Below are 22,010 nucleotides of genomic sequence, written 5' to 3'. Positions count from 1 at the left end.
GGAAAAAATAAAATATGAGACCAGAACAACGACACAACAGAAACACAACACTTAAATGCAACACACAGAGAAACAAACTATAATATAACGATGGCCATTTTCCTAACAATAATAGCTATCAGGCTTATAATTAAATACACCAGATGTGTGTTTCGTCTACATAATAATTGAGGTAATGTTAAAAGTATATATAAAAATAGATTATCTTTGATTAATATGGAAGTTGCTCAAATAAAGATAAATTCAGATAAAGAAACATTTTTCAAAATGAAAAAAACAACATTAAAAGCTGCCAACTTATAGTTTAACATCATGTCTAACATAAGATAATGAATTTCAGCATCTTAACTGATTATTTAAATCCTTTTGATTTTATATTCTTGTCTTTTTTGTGTTTGACAACTGTAAACCAACTACTGTACATTCAGAAATTATATTGTGCATTTATTATTGCAATTTGTCATTTTAATCTAAAATGTGATCTTAATTTTTGCTATTATAACCCAGTCACATTTTTTTGCAATTATAAAAACATCCCAATAATTTTTTAATTTACAGTAATTTACATGAACTAATTATCAATACACTTAGGAAGAAAAAATAATGCATGTATAAATTGTCACAAGATTTCCAATTTGGATCATCTTGACCTCTTTTGCATCCACAAAATTAGAAAATTGTGAAAATATATTGCTGCAAGTCTTAAGCTGGGGTCACACATTCACGATTTTTACTGCCGTCCTTGACAGGACCATTCCCGATTAAAATTTGTCAAAAGTCTGATCAAGATCCTGTGAATCGTGGATGGAAATTCGATTTGTATCTTTCGCCAGGTAAAATTCGACCGAGTCTGTCACAACTGCGTCCCGATTCTACCGAATGTAATCCGACAGAGATCAGATAGTGACATGACAGTGAACCGACGCTGACGGAAGTTATCCGTTCGAAAACTGTCGGCATAATCGGGATGATCAGGTACTGTCGGAACGTAATCCTATCACGGTCCGCTCTATCGCATTGCAAACGGCTTTGTCTGGTCTCAGTCGTATTGTATTCTGTTATTGTCGGGACTTCTCCAGTTCATTACCGTTCCACAGGACACCGTCCCGAATACACAGAACATTGTTAGGAATTCGATCCGATACAGCAGAATCTGTCACGACATAGGCACGATTGTAATCCGACCAGAAAAAATCGGCTGAGTTTCCCCGAATGTTACGGGACGCACCTAACTGTCGGGGTGCTTTGCCGAACTATTCAGACCCTTCCCGACCAGTAGGAATCTGTTACGAGCTAAGACGACTGCGTTCAGACAATAATAGGACATTCCAGATAATTGAGGATACTAATCCGACTTTTTCACTTTTCGTGTCGTATCGCTGTCTGATCTCAAACGGGAGCAATAATTGGCAATGTGTGAACCCCGCATTACATAATTGAAAAACATACAAGTAAGTATTCCAAAAAAAATAATTAGTTTTACAGTTTTATTCACTTTATAAATATGGAAAAAAACATTTCAATACAAATTCAAAGATATCAAATATTGAATAATTGTATTTTTGTTAAACCACAAACATTACAAATTATAGATTTACAGGGGTATACATATATACTTAAACAATTATTTGATTATGAAGCATATCATATCATGAATTCTACTAAATCTCTGCTATTTGGAATCAGGAACAGTCATTTTTAAGTTCCAATGTCAAAAGATATAGATTTCCACAATTGTACATTTCTATAACATAAGAGGAAGTTCTTCAAAAAAAAAATAACATTTGCATCCTATTTGGTAAAATAAATAGTTTGATTATCATACATGGATTTCTGATTGTAATTTTTTTAAGATCAGCCGAAGTCTTAAAATAGATAAAAAAGATATTAACATAACATAATATTAATATGATGAATTAATAAAGTAATCATAAACGGATTTCTATCTTAAATTGTCATGAACATGTAAAATATTACATTACAATATCATAATAATCACATAAAACAAATCTATATTATATAACACTATACTGTTTTCAACTGGTTTTAAACATTTTTGAACAAAAATTGAACTGCCAGCTTGGTTGTAGAGCAATTTAAATTATAAAAAAGAGAACATACAACCATTTACCATTAATGCCCATCCTATTGCTTCCTATTGCTTCAAAAAATACTTTTCATCATTTTATTTTGAAAACAAATCTTTGCTTACATTTCATTTTTCTTTCCATTGAACACATACTTGAAATGGCACATAAAACACATTATCCACTATGGTTTGGATTCTTACTTTTACAACAATTGTCCTTCTTTATAGAGGGGTTTCTCAACACTTGGTTTCAATGTTATTACAGTGACCTATTTTCTTTTAAGGTGTCAAACCACTTATTTATAGCCCCATTGCTTTGTATGTTTAATTATGTACTTTTAAGCATTATTAGCTACTTGTTTTAAGTTTAAATAAAGTGGCAATATTTTGGCTGAAAAAAATCAACATTCCTTTAATTGCATATTAAAGACTACTGGTTCCCAGAAGTTAGATACTACAAAAACAGGTACTTCTGATCTGAACAACAGGGCAAATATGACCTCCTATTAAAATTGCAAAGTCGTTTTTATTATTTAAAAAAGAATCTAAAAACTGGAATTCACATTTTTTTAAATGTTAATAAATTGAGTTGTCTTTATTATTTGACTTTTGTGGACTACTACTATGGCACAAAACAATTACAATGTTAAATTCTGATTGTGGTAGTTTAAAGGTCCAAAAAGTAAAATGATGAAATTTTAAAATAAATGCTTGCATGAAGGGGTGTTAACTCTTTGAAGTGACAGAATGAATCATTTATAATAATAATGGATTATCTTACTTGATTGATAATAAAATCTGGACAAAATTGATAATACCTTTAACTAATGTATTACATCTTTTTTTCAAAATGGCATCAGTTCAAATTTACCAAATCACAATTTGATTAAAGCTTTCAGTTTTGATTTTGCACAGTTATAATGCTATATTCTTTGTGTAATGAATAAACAATACTGTCACTCAAATATGCATCACTTCAAATTGTCACGATCTCAATTTGATTAAATAAAATTCATTTCTGATTATCATGCTATATTTTGTTGTGTATAAATCATAGTACACTACTAACAGCAAAAAGTTTTGATTAATACATTTCATAAGTAAAATACATTTTTTTTTTATCAATATGACAATTGAAAAATACATTTCTAATAAAGTTTAATGCATGATGCCGTAACAAAAAATATTTATGGTGTACCATTTCAAAGAATTTCGTTCAAAATCTGTTAAAACTTTGAATTATAATACCTAATGCGATACTAATAAAATGTGCTTTGTGTGGGAACACAAAGCAAGGAGATGTAGACCAAGAATAATATGTTTAACAACCAATCTAAAATCAATAAACAACCCTTTCCAAGTTTTCCAAATTATATGCCCAATTCATACAATACTATAGCATGGCTACATTTAATCAAGAAAAAAATCTAAAGAATCCAATGCTAAAATGATTAAGAGATCTACAAAAATCACCACCTACAATAAAACCATACAGATAATAATTCACTGGAAAATAACTTTTATGACAATTTAAAAATAAATGATTTTTGATTTAAATCATCATAAGGCACTATGGTTAGATAATACAATCTTCATAAAAAGATAAGGCCTAATTCAATATTGTATGACATCTTTCTTATATAATAGAGATAACATCTTTATATATAATCGTGATAACATCTTTCTAACATAATCGTGATACCATCTTTCTTATACAATCGTGATACCATCTTTCTTATATAATCGTGATAAAATCTTTCATATATAATCATGATAACATCTTTCTAACATAATCATGATAACATCTTCCTTATATAATCTTTTATAACATTTTTCTAATATCTTTCTTATACAATCCTATATCACATCTCTCTTGACTAACTAATGCTGATTGTATATATTTTATTTTTGAAATTGTAAAATGGAATTAAATTATAACAAGTTTAAATAACAATAACATTTACAAACATTAAAAGTTACATACTAATAAAACAATGAAATCACATTTGTAATTCAAGGAGTTGCAGACATGCAAAATTTGCGTAGTTGCAGATATAATGGTTTTTGTTCCTAAGCTATTCCAGAATACATTTAAAATTGACTACACTTTGAAAATGTTACTGCTTATACAGGAACAAGCCAGAAATTAAAGGATTATGTAAGTACTGATTTTAAAACATCAAACATTTTTCTAAATTTCAGTATTGTTACTCAATTCCAAAATTAGAATTTTAATGTCTTAAAGTTTTGTGAAAGTTCTAAGATTAATTTCTTATCAGAATGAGTGTTTCCAATTTTTTTTTTATTAATATTAAAACTTTTCTGTCTTGTTCCTAATTAGTTCAAATCAATTAAATAATGCTTATAAAAATTAAATTAAATGCAATATACACTTCACTCTAAAATCACATTTAAATTATGTAACGTATTTCCAAGAGATTTTCATGATTTTAGAAACAAATTAACTCAACTACATAGCAAATAATTTAATGTTTTTTGTTACAGGTTCCATCTTAAATATGAAATGAGTGGTCAGAACTACAGCACAGGGAATGTTCTTCATGGTTCTGGTTACTTCTTTACTGTAAAGTTCTTATCGATTGTTATTGTTCTGTTTTTGTTCAAAGAACATGAAATCCTGAAAAAGAAAAAAAAACAACATTACAATTAATCCTGGAATTTATATTAATTTTACAAGGTCTAAATCTTATATTTTTACTATAGTTATGCTTAGGACTATTCAATTAAATTGAATGGGGAAGGGGAGGTAGGATATTCTATGTTTAGCATTTAGTGGTGTTTTATTGGTGTATTATGTCCGTTTCATGTATGGTTGTGGGAAATTCAAGTACCTTCATACCCTTCTCCATTCATTTAAATGGAACAGTCTGATTGATAAGACATCAGTTACACAAGATTTCAAACAATAATATCCAATTATTTCCTGTTTTTGATTTGAATTTAAAAATGAAAAGTACAGAAAATAATGACAGACGAGATAGATACCTTTAGAGCATTACTAAATTTGAGTAATACATAAAAGATAAAGATTTAAACTGAAAACTGGATGAATTGACAATCCTAATGAATCTTATTATAAGAAGTTCTTAAAGGACTACACAATTAAAATGGCGATAATACTTTTCTTATATATATTTTTTTTATGATATTCATATGATTTACCCCTTTTTGTATTAAAAATAATTGATGTAATATTAGTTGATTATAATAGAAATTAAAGTAAACATAAAACTAATTATTTAAAACCATGATATAAAATATCCCAGAGATAGTGTACTTCAATTTTGTTCAACAGGCCACTATATTTCTAAGGTAACTTACAATTAGGAAAACTGCTCCTAAAAGTGTAGCTTTGACTTTAACATCCAGATCTTTAGGAACTGTAAATAAATTACATATACATTACTATATGAGATTTTACAAATTATTAAATGTGTGAACAATAAACTTTCCACAACTGTTATCCACAGTATGTGTAAATATTTACAGTATAACAAGCTCAAATTGACAGTAATATTTATAGATTATCGTTTTTTATCTCAACGAGATTGATATTCTCCCTTGAGCCGGTTACGGCGAAAGCGAGACTAGCAATCGAGTTGAGATGACCAATGATAATCTGTTTATCCCTATTTTACCTATGACGATGTTGTCAATTTCATGTCAATTTCGTTAGCAATGCCAAGTGGCTCCTTAGTTTCTAGCGATAATTTTTCATCTCAAGTGAGTAGCATGATATGAAAATTATCACAAAAAAAGATCAAAGGAAAAATGCACAAAATAGCGATAAAAGTTGATTATTTAAAATGTTTTTTTGGTTTAAGCGTGAAGTTGAATTACTTACTATATTGATGAATTACAAATATATTACCTTTGGTTTAAATTTTCCTTTCCATTTACAGTTAAATAATTGCTTGTTGTTTGTTTGTGTGTATCATATTTGTTTTTCATTCATTATTTTGTACATAAATTTGGCAGTTAGTTTTCTTGTTTGAATTGTTTTACATTTGACATTAAGAGGCATTTTAAAGCATACTATGCCGCATGAGTTTTGCTACTTTTAATTGTTAAAGGCTGACCTATAGCTGTTGGTTTCTGTGTTATTTGGTTACCTGTGAAGAGTTGTCTCATTGACAATCCTATCAACATCGTCTTTTTTTATATACATGTATTAAAAAATGTTTTCCCCTTATGTCTGATGCATATATGTAAACCAGTTTCAACCACAGCGAAATATTTATCTATAACAAAGATTTGATTTTTGGTTGGAGATTTTTCTACAATATCTTTTAGGATATCGGACAAATATCATGTACTACAAATAACATAAAACATTGCTTTCTATGTGCATGATACATGTGTCTTAAACATTGTTTGCTTAAAAACTAGACAGGCAAAAAAAACAATCTTTGAAGAGCCCAAAAACGTCCTAAGCAGTATATGTTTAAATCTTCCAATCTTTTGAAGAGCCCAAAAACATCCTAAGCTGTATATGTTTAACTCTTCCAATCTTTGAAGAGCCCAAAAACATCCTAAGCTGTATATGTTTAACTCTTCCAGAGATTATCAAAAGAACTAGAACAGGCCAATATAAAAATAAAAAGATGTGATATGATTTCCAATGTGAGCAATGAGTAGGCAACTGTATGACCTTCAACAATGAGTAAAAGTTCACTTTTGTAAAAATTTGGACTTTATTTTTCAATTATTATAAACTTAAACTAGAGGCTCTAAAGAGCCTGTGTCACTCACCTTGGTATTTGGATATTAAACAAAGGAAGAGGATGGATTCATGACAAAATTGTGTTTTGGTGATGGTAATGGTGATGTGTTTGTACATCTTACTTTACTGAACATTCTTGCTGCTTAAAATTGTCTCTATCTATAATGAACTTGGCCCAGTACAAAAATGAGTAGATTCAGTGGAAATTGTTAGTAAAAATTTACAAAAATTGTTAAAAATTAACTATAAAGGACAATAACTCCTTAGGGGGTCAATTGACCATTTCAGTCATGTTGACTTATTTGTAAATCTTACTTTGCTGAACATTATTGCTGTTTACAGTTTATCTCTATCTATAATAATATTCAAAATAATAACCAAAAACAGCAAAATTTCCTTAAAACTAACAATTCAGAGTCATCAACCCAACAACGGGTTGTCCGATTCATCTGAAAATTTCAGAGCAGATAAATCTTGACCTGATAAACAATTTTACTCGTGTCAGATTTGATCTAAATGCTTTGGTTTTTATGTTTTTAGCCAAAAACTGCATTTTACCCCTATGTTCTATTTTTAGCCATGGTGGCCATCTTGGTTGGATGGCTGGGTCACTGGACACATTTTTCAAACTACATACCCCATGTGGCCAAGTTTGGATTAATTTAGCCCAGCAGTTTCAGAGGAGAAGATTTTTCTAAAAGATTACTAAGATTTACGAGAAATGGTTAAAAATTGACTATAAAGGGCAATAACTCCCAAAGGGGTCAACTAACCATTTCAGTCATGTTGACTTTTTTGTAAATCTTACTTTGCTGAACATTATTGCTGTTTACAGTTTATCTCTATCTATAATAATATTCAAGATAACCAAAAACAGCAAAGTTTCCTTAAAATTACTAATTCAGGGGCAGCAACCCAACAACAGGTTGTCCGATTCATCTGAAAATTTCAGGGCAGGTAGATCTTGACCTGATAAACAATTTTACTCGTGTCAGATTTGCTCTAAATGCTTTGGTTTTTGAGTTATAAGCCAAAAATTGCATTTTACCCCTATGTTCTATTTTTAGCCATGGCGGCCATCTTGGTCACATTTTTCAAACTACATACCCCAAGATGATTGTGGCGAAGTTTGGTTTGATTTGGCCCAGAAGTTTCAGAGGAGATGATTTTTGTAAAAGTTAACGCCGGACGACGGACGATGGACGTCGGACGCCAAGTGATGAGAAAAGCTCACTTGGCCCTTTGGGCCAGGTGAGCTAAACAGTCAGGGGCATTACTTAAACAAGTAATGTTTAAAAGTTACTTATATAAGTAATTTTTGTTTTTGAAAATAAAAAAAATTACTTAATAGAGTTATTTTAAATTTCAATAAAACATAGACTAAATGTAGTTTTAATGAGTTTTTACATAATTTCATATCATAAAGTTAAGAATGTATTATATTTGAGAGGATTATAGAGATGAAGGGTTACTTTAAAAATTATGACAAAAATATTACTCAAATAAGTTATTTGATACATTTTTAATAAAATTAGTATTAAAACTTATTTAAGGAACATGTGTACTTTGTTTGGGTTACAAATTATAAATAACTTCAAGTCTTAATCAATTCACAAGTATCTATATATTTATATCAGTCTACCTTCAAGATTTTGGAGGTAAATGAGAATTTAATTGTCCCAAGATACCAATCTTTGACCAAGAAGCGTCGGTATGAAACATAAGTGCGTCAGAAAGTTAATTAGTGTTTCAGAAGGATTAGATTTAATATGTCAGGGGAAAAATAACCAGATGACTGTGAAAAATTGTTAATCTAGTAAAATCTGTATTATTGGACACCTATAAAAATAATATTCAGAAAAGTTACTTATATAAGTAATATTTAAAATAGCCTCGTTTTCAACATTACTTAAATAGGTAATTTTGATTGTTACTTGTTTAAGTAATGCCCCTGACTGCTAAAAAGGCCACACTTTTGTTCTTAAATGGAGCTATTTCAAAATCCTGAATGGTTACCCTTTTGTGAAACTACTAATTTACAGAACAAGTGTATCATTTATAGCATAGCACTACAAACTTTTTATAGAAGTTTTAAAACTTACAAGATACTCCAAAGTTGTCAGCGTCTGTAAAGGCCTCTCTCATTAGTCCAGTCCATTGTTTACTGATCTTCCCTACCTCATTGGCACCATCTTCTGATGAGATCTACAAAATACAAACTTTAATTGACTGGGATTTTGTACAAATTCTCTTGACATTAAAACAAAATAATTTAATTTTAGATGTAACACGTCTTCTGATCGGCTGACGTCGTTTTGTTTATCATATCATAGACTCAATTTTGTCATTGACGTCATCAACGTTTTTTTTATGATGTATGCCTGTTTTAAATGATATTTAGAATTAAATTATAAGAAACAACTGTTATACTTTGTCAGTCTATTCCAAATAACATAAAAAATGTGGTGCACACTGTTAAATAACCCGCTAAGCGTTATTTAGTGTGCACCACATTTTTTATGTTATTTCTTCATAGACAGAAAAAATATTAGTCATTCCTTAAATAATTTAACTATGGATGTTACGTGTTTTCTGATTGGCTGACGTTATTTGGTTTATCAGCTCAGACATAATTTTGTCATGTGACTGTGACGTCATTAATATTTTTCATGATTTACTCAGGTTTAATATGGAATTAGGAATTAGATTATTAAATTAAAGGAATGACTGTTAAGTAAGCAAATAATTTAATTTTTAGAATTTCCATCTCCTTCCACAAAAATTCATCCATTGGAGGATTGATATTTTGCATAATTTATTCTTAATTTTAACATGTTGCAAGTAATTTTCTTGGGATCTTTCATCTTCATAGGTCAAAACAAATTAATTGACCCTTACTACAATCACCCCTTATCTGCAGAACTGTGTAGTTACAGAAACAGCATGATCTTTGAACATAGTTCCTAAATTTTGGACTGTACTAAAACTATAAAGATAGAAACTCTTGGTTAACAAAAGATTATAGTCCCTGTAAATTATACCACTTGGCCTATCTAATCCAAGGATGAATGATTGACAATATTTACAAAATTTCTGACACTAGATTTATAGGCATTCTTATATTTTACTATAAACACTTGGTCCTGAGAAAACATGGCCCTAGTATAATACAGACAGGTCCTTTCATTCTGAGAATGGGTTGATGGGCCATACTTACCAGCCTTCATGATAAACATTTAAGTCATTGAGTTTTTGGAAAATTTTAATTGGATTCTATATATTGGGTTTAAGTGAATTTGACAAGCCTGAAAGCAACTGGACAAGCCAATGACGTAGGACTTGTGGCTAAGTGTGAAGACGGTCTTACTATAAACTCTTGGTCCTGAGGACAACATGGTCCCTGTATGATACAACATGGTCCTTTCATTCTAAGAATAGGTTCATGGTTAGCATCTCTGATTGTGTAGTTTGGTTCCCAACAACTCTGCCTGTAAAAAGAAAATTGTTAAAACAAAAACTCAATTTTAATTGCAAGCTTAAGCCAATTCAGTATTTGAAGGTTTTTCTGTTATTAAAGTAACAAACAAGACAAAACAAAACAAACAAACACAGATAGATACCTTTCCTTTTAAATAAAATATCATAAATTGTTTTAAGTAAAATTGGGTGAAAATGAGTAAAGGATGTTTGCTCCTCTATTTTTTGATTTTTTGCCAGATTTTCGGAATCCTCTGGTTTTATCCATGTATTGACATTAAAAAAATTGCCCACTAACCCCTACTTTTCTTTTCATATTTTTATTACATAAAAGTGTAAAAAGCCATATTTCAAAATCTTATAAAATCCTTGTTATTTTTTCATAGTTTTTGAAACAAAAAAGATACTTATGTTAAATGTATGGAAAATCTAGAGAGAATTATTTTCCGCCAAATTTTCAAAGGCATATATTTCGAAAACAAGCACACAGACCCTCCATTTTTTCCGACTTTTTTAGTTTCTTTACTTATATACTATCAATTCATAAAAGTCTTTTAAAAAGCTTGTTATTTTTAAACTGAGTAGCGAACATCCTTAACAAAAGCTTTTATGTTCTTATTATTGGTTATACATAAAAGCTCGCTCAAAGTTTGGAATATATTCTAAATTGATCATTGAACATATCAAAATAAAGTGTGTGTGAGCACTGATTGCATTCATTTTGAAGTGGTAACTAAAACCAAACATTGCATTGTATTAAGCATTGGTTCAACTATATATAGCTATAAAGGTACGGCCAAAGGTAGACAACTCCAATTTTAATTATTACTTTAACAAGAAGTTAGAACATCTTTGATAAATCTTTAACATTGTTCATGGATATACCTGTACAATGTGGTGCTCAATGCACTATATTTTCTTGATTATCTTGGAAGTACATGTAGTGTTAAAGTTTGAAAAATTATTAGCTACAAAGCCAGCCCCATGATAATTTTGAGTTCATGAATGCAATCTTTGGTCCTATTAAACAAGAAATAACTTCTCTTCCATTTGTATGGATTAAGCAATTTTTGCTTTTAAATTTTTAAATGTATAGAAAAAGTCCATGTCTCACAATAGGTACATAAGAAACGTTTAGATAAAAAAAATGGAAACTGCATGTTCTGTTAAATATCAATGAAACCTGTTTTTTGGTTTAGTAGGAGTTGTAAATATAATGTGGTGTTGAACACAATCATCTACATACATATAACACATATTCCATAAGCAGGTGTATAATAATTGGTTGGACAGTAAATACTTGTTAAATATAGGGTAAGTAATATACACAAACAAAAGGATAATAGATCCCAAAGCAGACTGTTGCTGTTATATTTGGTATTATTTTCAAAATATAAGATAAAGTAAGCCGTACAGTCCTATTTCTAGGCTGTGTCATGTGAATTTACTGTGCATCAGAATTTATCTGAATTCATCTACTTTCAACCCATTTACGATCTAAACTTACTCTTGTCTGACATAACCCACAACTTGTCCAGGTGGTGCCTCTATCGATATTTCATGTGCAATAGAATCAGAGCTAGCACACCAGCAACATCCGGCACAACATTTAAATTCTCGTTTTACCTGGATCAATTCCTAAAAATACTTTCTATAATAAGCATTCATGCAAATTTAAGCAGTGCAGTAGAATTGATATATTTCCCCGTAAAGAAATGAATTTTCTGCCAAGACTTAAAAAGTTCTGTAATTAATGAATGAATCTGATGAAATGCAGTGAATTATGGACTAGTTTTAATTCAATTTGTGTAGCATGCCTCACAAAACTATTACAGATTTTAAGCTACTATTATAATGAGCATGATAAGCTACATGTAAATTATTTTAAATATCTCATGGATTTAATTGATTTCATATTATATTTTAATAATTTAATTTTGGATGTAACACAATTTTTGATTGGCTGAGAGATTTTGTTTATCAGCTCATAGACATAATTTTTTTCATATGACCATGACATCATTTTTGTTTATTTCAGAATTCATTCCTTAAAAATGGAATTTATAATTAAATTATAAGGAATGATAATATAAAAAAAATTCTGCCTATTGGAAATAACATAAAATTTGTGGTGCCCACTGTTAAATAACCCGCTATGATGACTGAAACATTTGTTTGTCACTCAAATACTCATTAATTTTTGATTTAAATAAGCTATGGTAAACACTGCACAGGTAACATAGTACGGAATCAACCTGGTTCCTTCATTGTTTGAGTCCACTTCCAGTTTTAAAAGATGAAACATATTAAAAAGTTTTTTAGTATCTAAATTTTTATTTCAACAATTTTGTATATCTTTGTTGATCATTAGACCATGAAGCACACTAAAAACTGTCCAATCAATACCAAACAGAAAGCGTTTGAAATGTTCTTTTTGGCAATGGCCAAAAATAAACAGATTGTTGTTTAGAAATAGAGAAAAATGCAAAAGTTAATTAATTTTGACTGATGAGACATTTGTTCACATTTATGAAAAGCAAAAATGGATACTGTGGATTCGTTATTATTCATTGGATACAAATTTTTCGTAGATTTCATGGGTACAAATGAACCACGAAATTAAATGTTTAACGAATAACAAATTTTCTATAGATTTGTAAGGAGATTTTGGTAAAACCACGAAATTAAATATCAGCGAACATGAAAGTTTTCCTTTATCCACGAAAAATAAATAAATCCACAGTATAGCATCAAAAGTCAAGTGGATTCCATACAATTAGTAAGCAGGGTGAACTAAGAACAAAGAGGTACAATCCTGTTAAAAAATACAGCATCATTCTTACCTTAAAGCATGCATATATATTTCTAACAGATGCAAGCAAACATATAAACAATATTTTGTTTTAAATCCCAATATATTAATAAAGGTGATATATTTCTGGTATGTTTCATTATAATGATTTTCTTCATCTTGGTGCTTTATTTGTGATATTTTTTTGGAATGAAATTACTACATAAACATTAATTAAATAAATTGCTTTATGAGTTTGTAATATAATTTAAAAGCATAATACCTGTCCTAAATTATCTGTAATGTGTATTGTAAAACCTCTCTGTGGCCCACAACACTGTCTCATACACATATCAGACTCTGTAATAAAAATATAACAAAATTATCTCCCTTTTATCTGTTATGTGTAATGAAAAACATTTATTTGGACAAAAACACTCTCATACACATCAGACTTTGTCATGAAAAATTTATCAAAATTATCTAACCTTTATATAGTATCATCTTATATAATCAATGTAAAAATGTGGTATGGAATTCGAACCTTGTAGTACAAATTCCAATAGATCAACACGCTATTACACAACTTGATTGATGGAAACTAGAAAATGCTTGTTTTCCCCCCTTTTTCCTGAACTTTTGCGGAAATTACCCCAAAACTCAATCAAAGCCTTCCCTGTGAGATAAGAAACCGTGTTGTACAATATCAGAAAGATCCATACACTTACACACAGGTGGTTGTCAGGAAACTACAAAACTCTTATGTTGGGCCCCTTATTCATAAACAGTTGGTACCGTAACCCCCAAAATCATTCCCAACATTCCTTTTTTTGGTATTGAACCTTCCGGAAATTTCATAGGGATCCATTGACTTTTAAAAGTAAAGTTATTGTCCAGAAACTAAATGTGCCTTTTGATGACGTCGACATGACATGATACCATTTTATAAATATGAATTATGAACCCAAAAAAAAATTTGCGGTCGTATAATTACAATAGATCAAGGTATTGGAAAGACAATCTTGATTTACTGACAATTCAATAATTTTTTGGTGAATTGAAGAAGAATTTTCACCATATATCCTTGAACTAATGCACTGAAATAGTAAATAGAGAGGCATATCCTGGAGCAAAAAAAATAAAATACACACAGACAGAAACTTATGTTCAATCCCTCTTTAATATATATACTATTGATTTTGATTCATTCTATGACCATCGTAGTACTAACCTTCTGCTGCAAAGTAAATCTGTTGTCCCATACTATTCAATACTTTGTATTTGTTGGAGGTTTCCCAGCCTGTGATTACTGTAATAAATAAACAATAGAAATGTGATAAAGGGGTGTGATTAAAGGTGTGCATAAAAGTTGAGCTATACCGATTAACAGCAGGCTATTTTTCAAATATTGAAAACTACTGTATTTACTACTACATGTAAATATATGATAATCGATGATATTATTCTAAACGGTATGTTGCTTGTTTTTATCTATTGTTACCAGTCAGTACATATTCATAATTGTATATTGGACTGGAAGAGTGGGTAGCTTTATAGAAGGTTTTACTGTGATGTCTTAAATATTACATCTATTGTATCATAAAATGTTTTAAACATATTGCAATTCCATTTAAACATTTGAAGAGGTTTTTTGTCATTGGGGAAAAACACATGTGCATTAACATGGCTTAACAATATTGTTCATATTTACAGTTAAAATGAACTTTGCTGTTGTTTTAAAATCTGTTTAGTTCAGAATAAATAAACTAATGTGTGTCACTTCTGGTGAAATGGCAGTTTACAGACTTTTTTCCCCAATTATTCATTTCCCTAAGTGTAATATCCATATTCATTTTAAATGATCATTGTTATTAATAATTTATAACATTAAATACCTTTTTATAACACTAAAAAATGCCAACATTGGTCTCACATGGAGAGTTGTATCATTGGCAATCATACTACATCTCTTTATTTTCATGCTTCTCTTTTTAACAAGATTGATCACCAATAATTTTCACAAAAAAACAATTGACAGTATTATAATAGTTAACTTACATTCCATAAGTTCAACCTGTTGTTTGACCAGCATCTGATCTAATGTGGTCAGATATTCTAAACCTGGAGGACATCCGGGAATGGCATCAGGTCTGGCTGCCCACTGCTGCTGAGGGGCCATACCTACAATACATTAAACCATTTATTTATAAAAGCATTCAAGCACTCTCTTTTGCATAGAACCTGTATAATTAGCTACCATGTTGAAACTATAATACACCATACTTTTCTTATATTTATGTTTAAAATACATGAACTCCACATTTGTGAATACCCATTGAATGATTTATGGATTTACCTCTCACTGTTAATAGGATTATCAGTCACAACAATAACACACTCAAATTGTTTGATCATGATTAGTTAGGGGAGAAAATAAATAAAAATAAAAAACCATCAAGCAAAATCACTGACCAAAACCATGCATCCTATTTTGAAGTTATTCTGATCCTAATTTACAAATGGTAGGTATTTTGTTTCTGTGTGACTGGTTATTCTAGAAATATCAAGATAATGTTTGGTAAGAATGATATCAAATTACAGAGTTAGCTCCCTTTAATTGTTAATTCAAACAAATTATATTTTGAAATACCATAGTAAAAAAAGGAGACAAATGCCATTTTTTTCACCCTTATACATTTTTAACTTGAATCAATGAAAACTTTAGCAGGGTTTTGTTTGCCATGTTTTCATCATTGTCTGATTCTTAGGTAGATTGGCACCTAAGGATGTTTTAACATTGGCACATTTTTAAAAACAATGAAAAAATAACAAGAATTATATAAGTATCTGTTATAAAATTATAAAAAAATAAAAGTAGCCTACTAGGGGTTAACAGGCAAAATATTTAAATGGCACTACATGGATAAAACCAGAGGATTCCTAATATCTGGCAAAATTAAAGAACCTTAGTGAGCACGCTCACATACCCCACGTCCCCACATTGTCATTGGAGAAATTAAATAAGTATAAGAAAAAAAAATTGTATAAGAAAAATACTGAATAATAATTTCCTGTCAATATGCACAACTACATAGTATGTCCTTATTATCTGAAAAGGTTTCGTGAAATTCTGTTGTGTGGTTTGAGAGGAGTTGCGATGACAAGAAACAGGACTGACGCACGGACTGATGGACGGACGGGTCAAAAACATTATACCCACCGCAACTTCGTTGCGTGGGGTATAAAAATCAAAAACAAGAGGAGCAAACACATTGATCCTTAAATGTTCTTGTATAAGGCAAATAAAAGAATAATATCAAATTATGTTTACATTTTGAAATAATAGACCACTTTCGAGTTCATCTGTCACAGGAAAAAACTCGTTAATTAGGCGCGCATTTGTGACGTCATTTACCCGATAGAGATAGAGGGGGGCGCCTGTATCAGTGCATTATCAACGTTCATCAAGCGTCTGAGTGATCGTCATTGTGCAGGGTAAACTAGATATAATTTTTGTTTCGTAGGTGCTTAAGCACAATTCCCTAATGACAGCAGTGCTGATGGTCAATTATGAGAATTTAGTTTGCCGAATAAATCGTGCAATATTGTATTATAATTTTCCAACCACTCCCTCAACATTGGAATGGAAGTGACGATGCCCCTAAACGCACAAATGATGTTCACTAAAACCAGAGTTTTTGACGGAAATGCATCGAATTCTAAAGTTGTCTATTGCACTGCAAATACACTGGCAGGTAGAATTTAAAACCTTAAATGGTGGAATTAATGCCTAGAATTTTTAAACAATATCCATTAAAATGAACATTAATCTTAGAAAATCTAATCCTACAAGCTTTAAGACATTTTGTTATGAGATGACTATAAATTGTGTAGTTAAGTAGAATGTAAATGGAAAATCCAATTATTTTAAGTCTACTTAGACAATTGATCAGCATGATGTTTTAACATCTACGGAAAGAATAAATTGTCAATCTATATTTCCAAACTTTTAACTATATTACACAATTTTGGAAATGCTGGTCTCCTTTAACATTTTGACACATACAATCTATAGTCTTGTTTAATCCTACCTGGAGGTGGTCCAAAGCCTGGGGCATATCCTTGTGGAGGAGCTCCATACCCTTGTTGAGGTGCTCCGTATCCCTGTGGTGGTGCTCCATATCCCTGAGGTGGTGCTCCGTATCCTTGCTGTGGAGGTGCTCCATAACCTGGCTGTGCATATCCAGGTGGAGGGGCTCCGGGTTGTACTTGTTGCATTCCATATCCTTGTGGCTGTCCTGTAAAAAAAAAAAAGCATATGTACATGTACAAGTCTGATCTACATGTACGTTAAAGCAATAATTTAATGAAATTGTTTTGTAAAAAATAAAATTTGTACAATGCATATATCATTATCAAGTATTACTTTATCTCATACATATCTGTAAATTAAATAAAATATCCCTTTCCTGTGGTTTCTGTGTTCTGCTTAGGTAATTGGGTAGACATTTCTGATATACGGTAAATGATATTAAAATGTTTAAGCAGATCTACATGTATATAACTAGTACTTGTCACACAAGTATCCCATATTTCTTCATGGTTTACATGAACAGGTTACCCTTATCAGACATGCTAGACACATCAACATTGACAATATAATGTACTTTTGAATAACTGTTGAGTTATTTAATATACTTCACCAGATAACAAATTCTATACAATCAACCAATTCATAATCAAAATATTGATTATCAATAAAATGCAATGTACAAAATGTAAAAAGTTAAAATGTTAACATGTTTAAAGTACTAGCCTGCATTAGTTCATTTCCCTCATTCACTTATATGATTAGTATTTTATTTGTAGATCTTATTAAGCTTGATGTGAAATGCAGGCTATACCAAGAAGTGATACATGATTAAAATATTAATATCCCCCACTAAACATGGTTTACATGTTACATATATTCCAACACTTACAAAAATGTACACTATGACATACTTTGCTATATATAAATGTAAGTGTGACTGATAATGACTGACAAATCAAACTTGGCCATTTTCATCCTAGTCTGATAGTGAATTTTCTTTAACCTGATGTTAACCATAAGTGTGATTTATAAGTAAATTGATATCACTTGGGACACTTACAAATGTACATGTACATAGTTGCTTTTTACAATTAATTCTGGGAAGCACATTTATGAAACTACAATTGTTTAATGGTTTGATTATCACATATGTTTTAGCTTTGCATGACCAAAAGATGTTAAGGAAGTTGAATCATGAAGACCCTTATATAATTAGTCGTCTTATGCTTTTCAGTTTTTTGTATTGAGTGAAATATTACATCCCTATGTTTTCTAGTAACAAATATTTGATCAGTTTCTCAATATTACATACATGTACATGTATAGTCCCAAAATAAAAGGGCCCTAAATAAAACAAATTATTTTCATGCAGGGTCTTTGATGCTTAAACTTTATTCTTTATAATACAATATTAAATAACATGTGAAGAGGACTTTCACAGGTTTCAGATGCAAAATTATGACATGAAAGATTGCATGACTAAAATTTTGTTTACCTGCTTGCAAGTGCTTGTTGCAACAGTAAATAAATGTATTGTCTTTTATAAAATTACAGTAAGTTACTTGATCAATGATATCAACAAGATGATTGTTAATAGAAATGTAAATAAGTTCAGCTCTTACATAAGGTGTGACCAATGACAATTGACAAAGGTAAAAACCAATTAGGAAATCAAATAAATTAACACTCACTACCTAACTGGGGTTCTGTAAATCACAATAATAAATGCATGCAATAATTACTAAATTTACATTAAGCATAAAATTGTTAGTAAAAACCAAACTGATTAAACTATGAAAGACAATCTGTGAGTACTACATTGTAAATACTAACAAATAAAGCAAAGTCAAACAACCAACATAATAACAGATAATACTAATTAGTAAGAACAGAAAATAATAAAGTGATTAAACCAGAAGGCTGATTATTTATATGGTTAATAAGTTAAAATATAACAGAACTACAAAGACACCCAGTTCACCTTTGGATCTTACCATATTGCATCTGCATATTGACTTGATTTGGGTCAGCTATAAATAGTAGCAATTAAAATAAACATAATTATTTGTCACCAGTTTATTGTTTATTATTAAAAGTAGAAATAAATTACAATATTTGACAAAAAATTTGACTGTTTTTTGTAATCATGTAATTTTTAGTTTTATAAAAATTGATAATTACCATATCATGCATATGTCAATCACTGTTTACATCTTACTCAGAAGAAATTGTTCCAAGTATTCTTTATTTTGACTGACTAACTTGTTACCTGGATACAGGACGCTCATATATATTTCTTTGTTTGGGGCTTCACAACACATTTGAAATTTATCGTTGAAAGCAAGAGTTGCTATCTCATTTAAAAACAAATTTGTTAATGGACATCAACTCTGACCTTTTAGAGTTAAATCATATTAATAGGCATAAACAAAGTCAAATGAATTTAAAATTTTCTCTAAATTGAGATAATATATGTTTTACCTGTAGTTGGCTTCTGATCTGACATGTTGATATTTTCCTAAACCAAAAAGATAAAGTAAATTAAATTAGTAAGAACCTTTGATGTAAAACTGTTCCTTATAAGTTGCAAATTAAAAGATGAATATTTCACCTTTAGAATCATTGATAATTTCTGATTTAATTTTTTTTTCACAAAGACAAAAATGAAAGATGGAAATATGTGTTTATTTTTAACTAGAATAAAGACAACTGTATCAAACTTTTTGTTAGCCTATATTTAGCTAATTAACTTGGTTTAAAAATGCAATTACAAGGCAGCACTCGCATAATTTGCAAAGTGATTAATATAAGTTTCAAAACTTGTTTCCCAATTATCTTATGTTAGTTATACATCCTTGTAATAATGTACATAAATAAAAGGGTACATATTTACGACAGTGATTGTTTTTCAATCCTAATTTACAAATTAAATGATTCAGATGCTTAATCATGTGTAAAAACCGGTGTCAGGAATCAGAAGTTGTTATGAAATTGTAATACACAGAAACGAATGCGGCATACAGAGGCTCAATGATTTTAAAGTTGGCACCATAGGCCCTCAGAAGACTTGAAGTCTTCTTCCACCAATAAAAACTAAATGAAATTGTTTGTTTATCGGTAGCTCTAAGGTAAGTCCGATTAATTATTTCATCTTGCATGGCTATTTTAACTTTTTTGTACCAGTTGTAAGAAGGTGCCAATCCCCCCCCCCCTCCCTCCCCCCAAAAAAATAGCCTTGCAAGATGTCATAATTATTTGAACTACTCTCAGCTATGCCTTGTAGATTAGCTCAATTTGAGACAGGCAAACCAATGTGCTAAATACACTAAAGCCATCTCCTAAATGACATTATCTACATGTGTTTTACCACGCTGTGTTGCAAAACCCTATGACGTAAATTTCTGTCAAAGCCTATTTGGTCATCTATATGCTCATCCCTATATCTCCTATCACAAGCCATGTGGTTAATTGAAAAGTTATCCATTCTCGATAATTGTTTGATATTTGTGAAAGCTAGTCAGATCTTTGTTAATTCCAATAATGATAATTTATCCTCTGAACACAAACTTGAAACTAAAGAATTTATCTTGTTTTTGTTTACATGTAATTTTGTTTATATATGGCTTATCAGTTTATATGTAGATTATCGTTATACATACGTGTACTTAAACGAAAGACTTGCTTCTCAGAGTGTAAAAAGGACGTGTTCTTGTAAGACAGGCTCAACTTATACACGTGTTATTTAAATGCTTTTATTTTGAAATACCCGATGCGTCACATTCACGAGCATTGTGAAAGGATTAAGTTTTTTTTTAAATGGGGGCGTTATTCGCAAGCAGCAAACTTTAATATAAAGACGCATGAACAATGCAATTGAAAAAACATCAGGGAAATGTCATGAGCTCGATTGAAATAGTAATTGGCACAGAAATTACCTGATAAAATCAGTCCCACCTATTTTGTTTTATGTAAACTTCCGGTTGGGTTTTGTAAACTTCCTGTTTTCAAAAAGAATAGTCTAAAAGGAATAAAACGGTACCGTGATTACACCACGCCCAGTATTTACGTTTGCGCCGAATGCAGCAAAACCACACACAACATAATAATAATCATATCTGGTAAACATTACAATTGATAAACTTAAAAATGTTTATACCCAATGGCCATAGACTCGTTCGGTAGTATCAATTTTTTAGACATAACTTACCATTTGCATAAATTATTTTCCAGCGTGTCTTTTTCAAGTGCGCTCATAAGGAAAAAGTAAACTTTGCAAAAAAAATGCATGAATTTTATATGGGTTAGTTCATATATTATGATTTATCATCAAAAGGCCAAACTGATTTTTACAAAAACAGAAACGTAACGGTGTTTGGTAAATGTCTAGCCGGCAGAATGTTCATTGCGAATATTGGCGCTTTTCCCAGGTAAACTTTCAGTTGAGACATCATTACTGAAAAAAGGCGTATTGAATTGCTTGATTGATTTGGTGTTCAACGCCACTTTTAACACTATTGTGCTAGAAAACTAAGTCGAGTGCACCTGCCCTGTGCGGGATCCGACTTCCCACATCAATAGACTACAGGATCCTACTTCGTCAAAATTATCTCCCCATTACGCCAGTTCATTTTCACAATCGTTAAAATGGAAGCCATTGTAGCGATCACGCTACCAATTTTGCTCTTTGAAAACGATAAATTTATCCACATTGCACCAATACGATCCTTATATATGTCTGTTATATTTAAAAGACAAATGTATCAACTAGCTAATGAGCATCAGTTAATGATATTGTCTGCATTGATTCAACTTAAAA

At 30.4% G+C, this 22,010-nt stretch overlaps 1 protein-coding gene across 4 annotated transcripts; it reads right to left on the bottom strand.

Moving 5' to 3' along the window:
- Positions 1-2,218: 2,218 nt before the first annotated feature.
- On the bottom strand, positions 2,219-21,208 carry LOC139500026 (phospholipid scramblase 2-like). 4 transcript variants are annotated; one of them, XM_071288719.1, is made up of 12 exons: positions 21,130-21,208; positions 19,676-19,712; positions 19,189-19,224; positions 17,193-17,399; positions 15,160-15,282; positions 14,333-14,410; positions 13,385-13,461; positions 11,818-11,948; positions 10,201-10,321; positions 8,936-9,038; positions 5,432-5,490; positions 2,219-4,727 (listed from the first exon to the last, which is right to left on the bottom strand). In XM_071288719.1, the coding sequence occupies exons 2-12, from the start codon at positions 19,698-19,700 to the stop codon at positions 4,683-4,685; spliced, it is 1,005 nt and encodes a 334-aa protein (XP_071144820.1). In that variant the 5' UTR covers positions 19,701-19,712; positions 21,130-21,208; the 3' UTR covers positions 2,219-4,682. The 4 variants fall into 4 exon arrangements, with proteins under 4 accessions (XP_071144820.1, XP_071144821.1, XP_071144823.1 ...); XM_071288720.1 differs by lacking the exon at positions 21,130-21,208 and adding an exon at positions 20,854-20,962; XM_071288722.1 differs by lacking the exon at positions 19,189-19,224 and having other exon boundaries at positions 21,130-21,188.
- Positions 21,209-22,010: the final 802 nt, after the last annotated feature.

Source organism: Mytilus edulis, chromosome 13 (genome assembly GCF_963676685.1).
Source record: "Mytilus edulis chromosome 13, xbMytEdul2.2, whole genome shotgun sequence".
Lineage (NCBI taxonomy): Eukaryota > Metazoa > Mollusca > Bivalvia > Mytilida > Mytilidae > Mytilus > Mytilus edulis.
The sequence above is the reverse complement of the archived record's forward strand: the minus strand, read 5'-3'. Positions and strand labels throughout refer to the sequence as shown.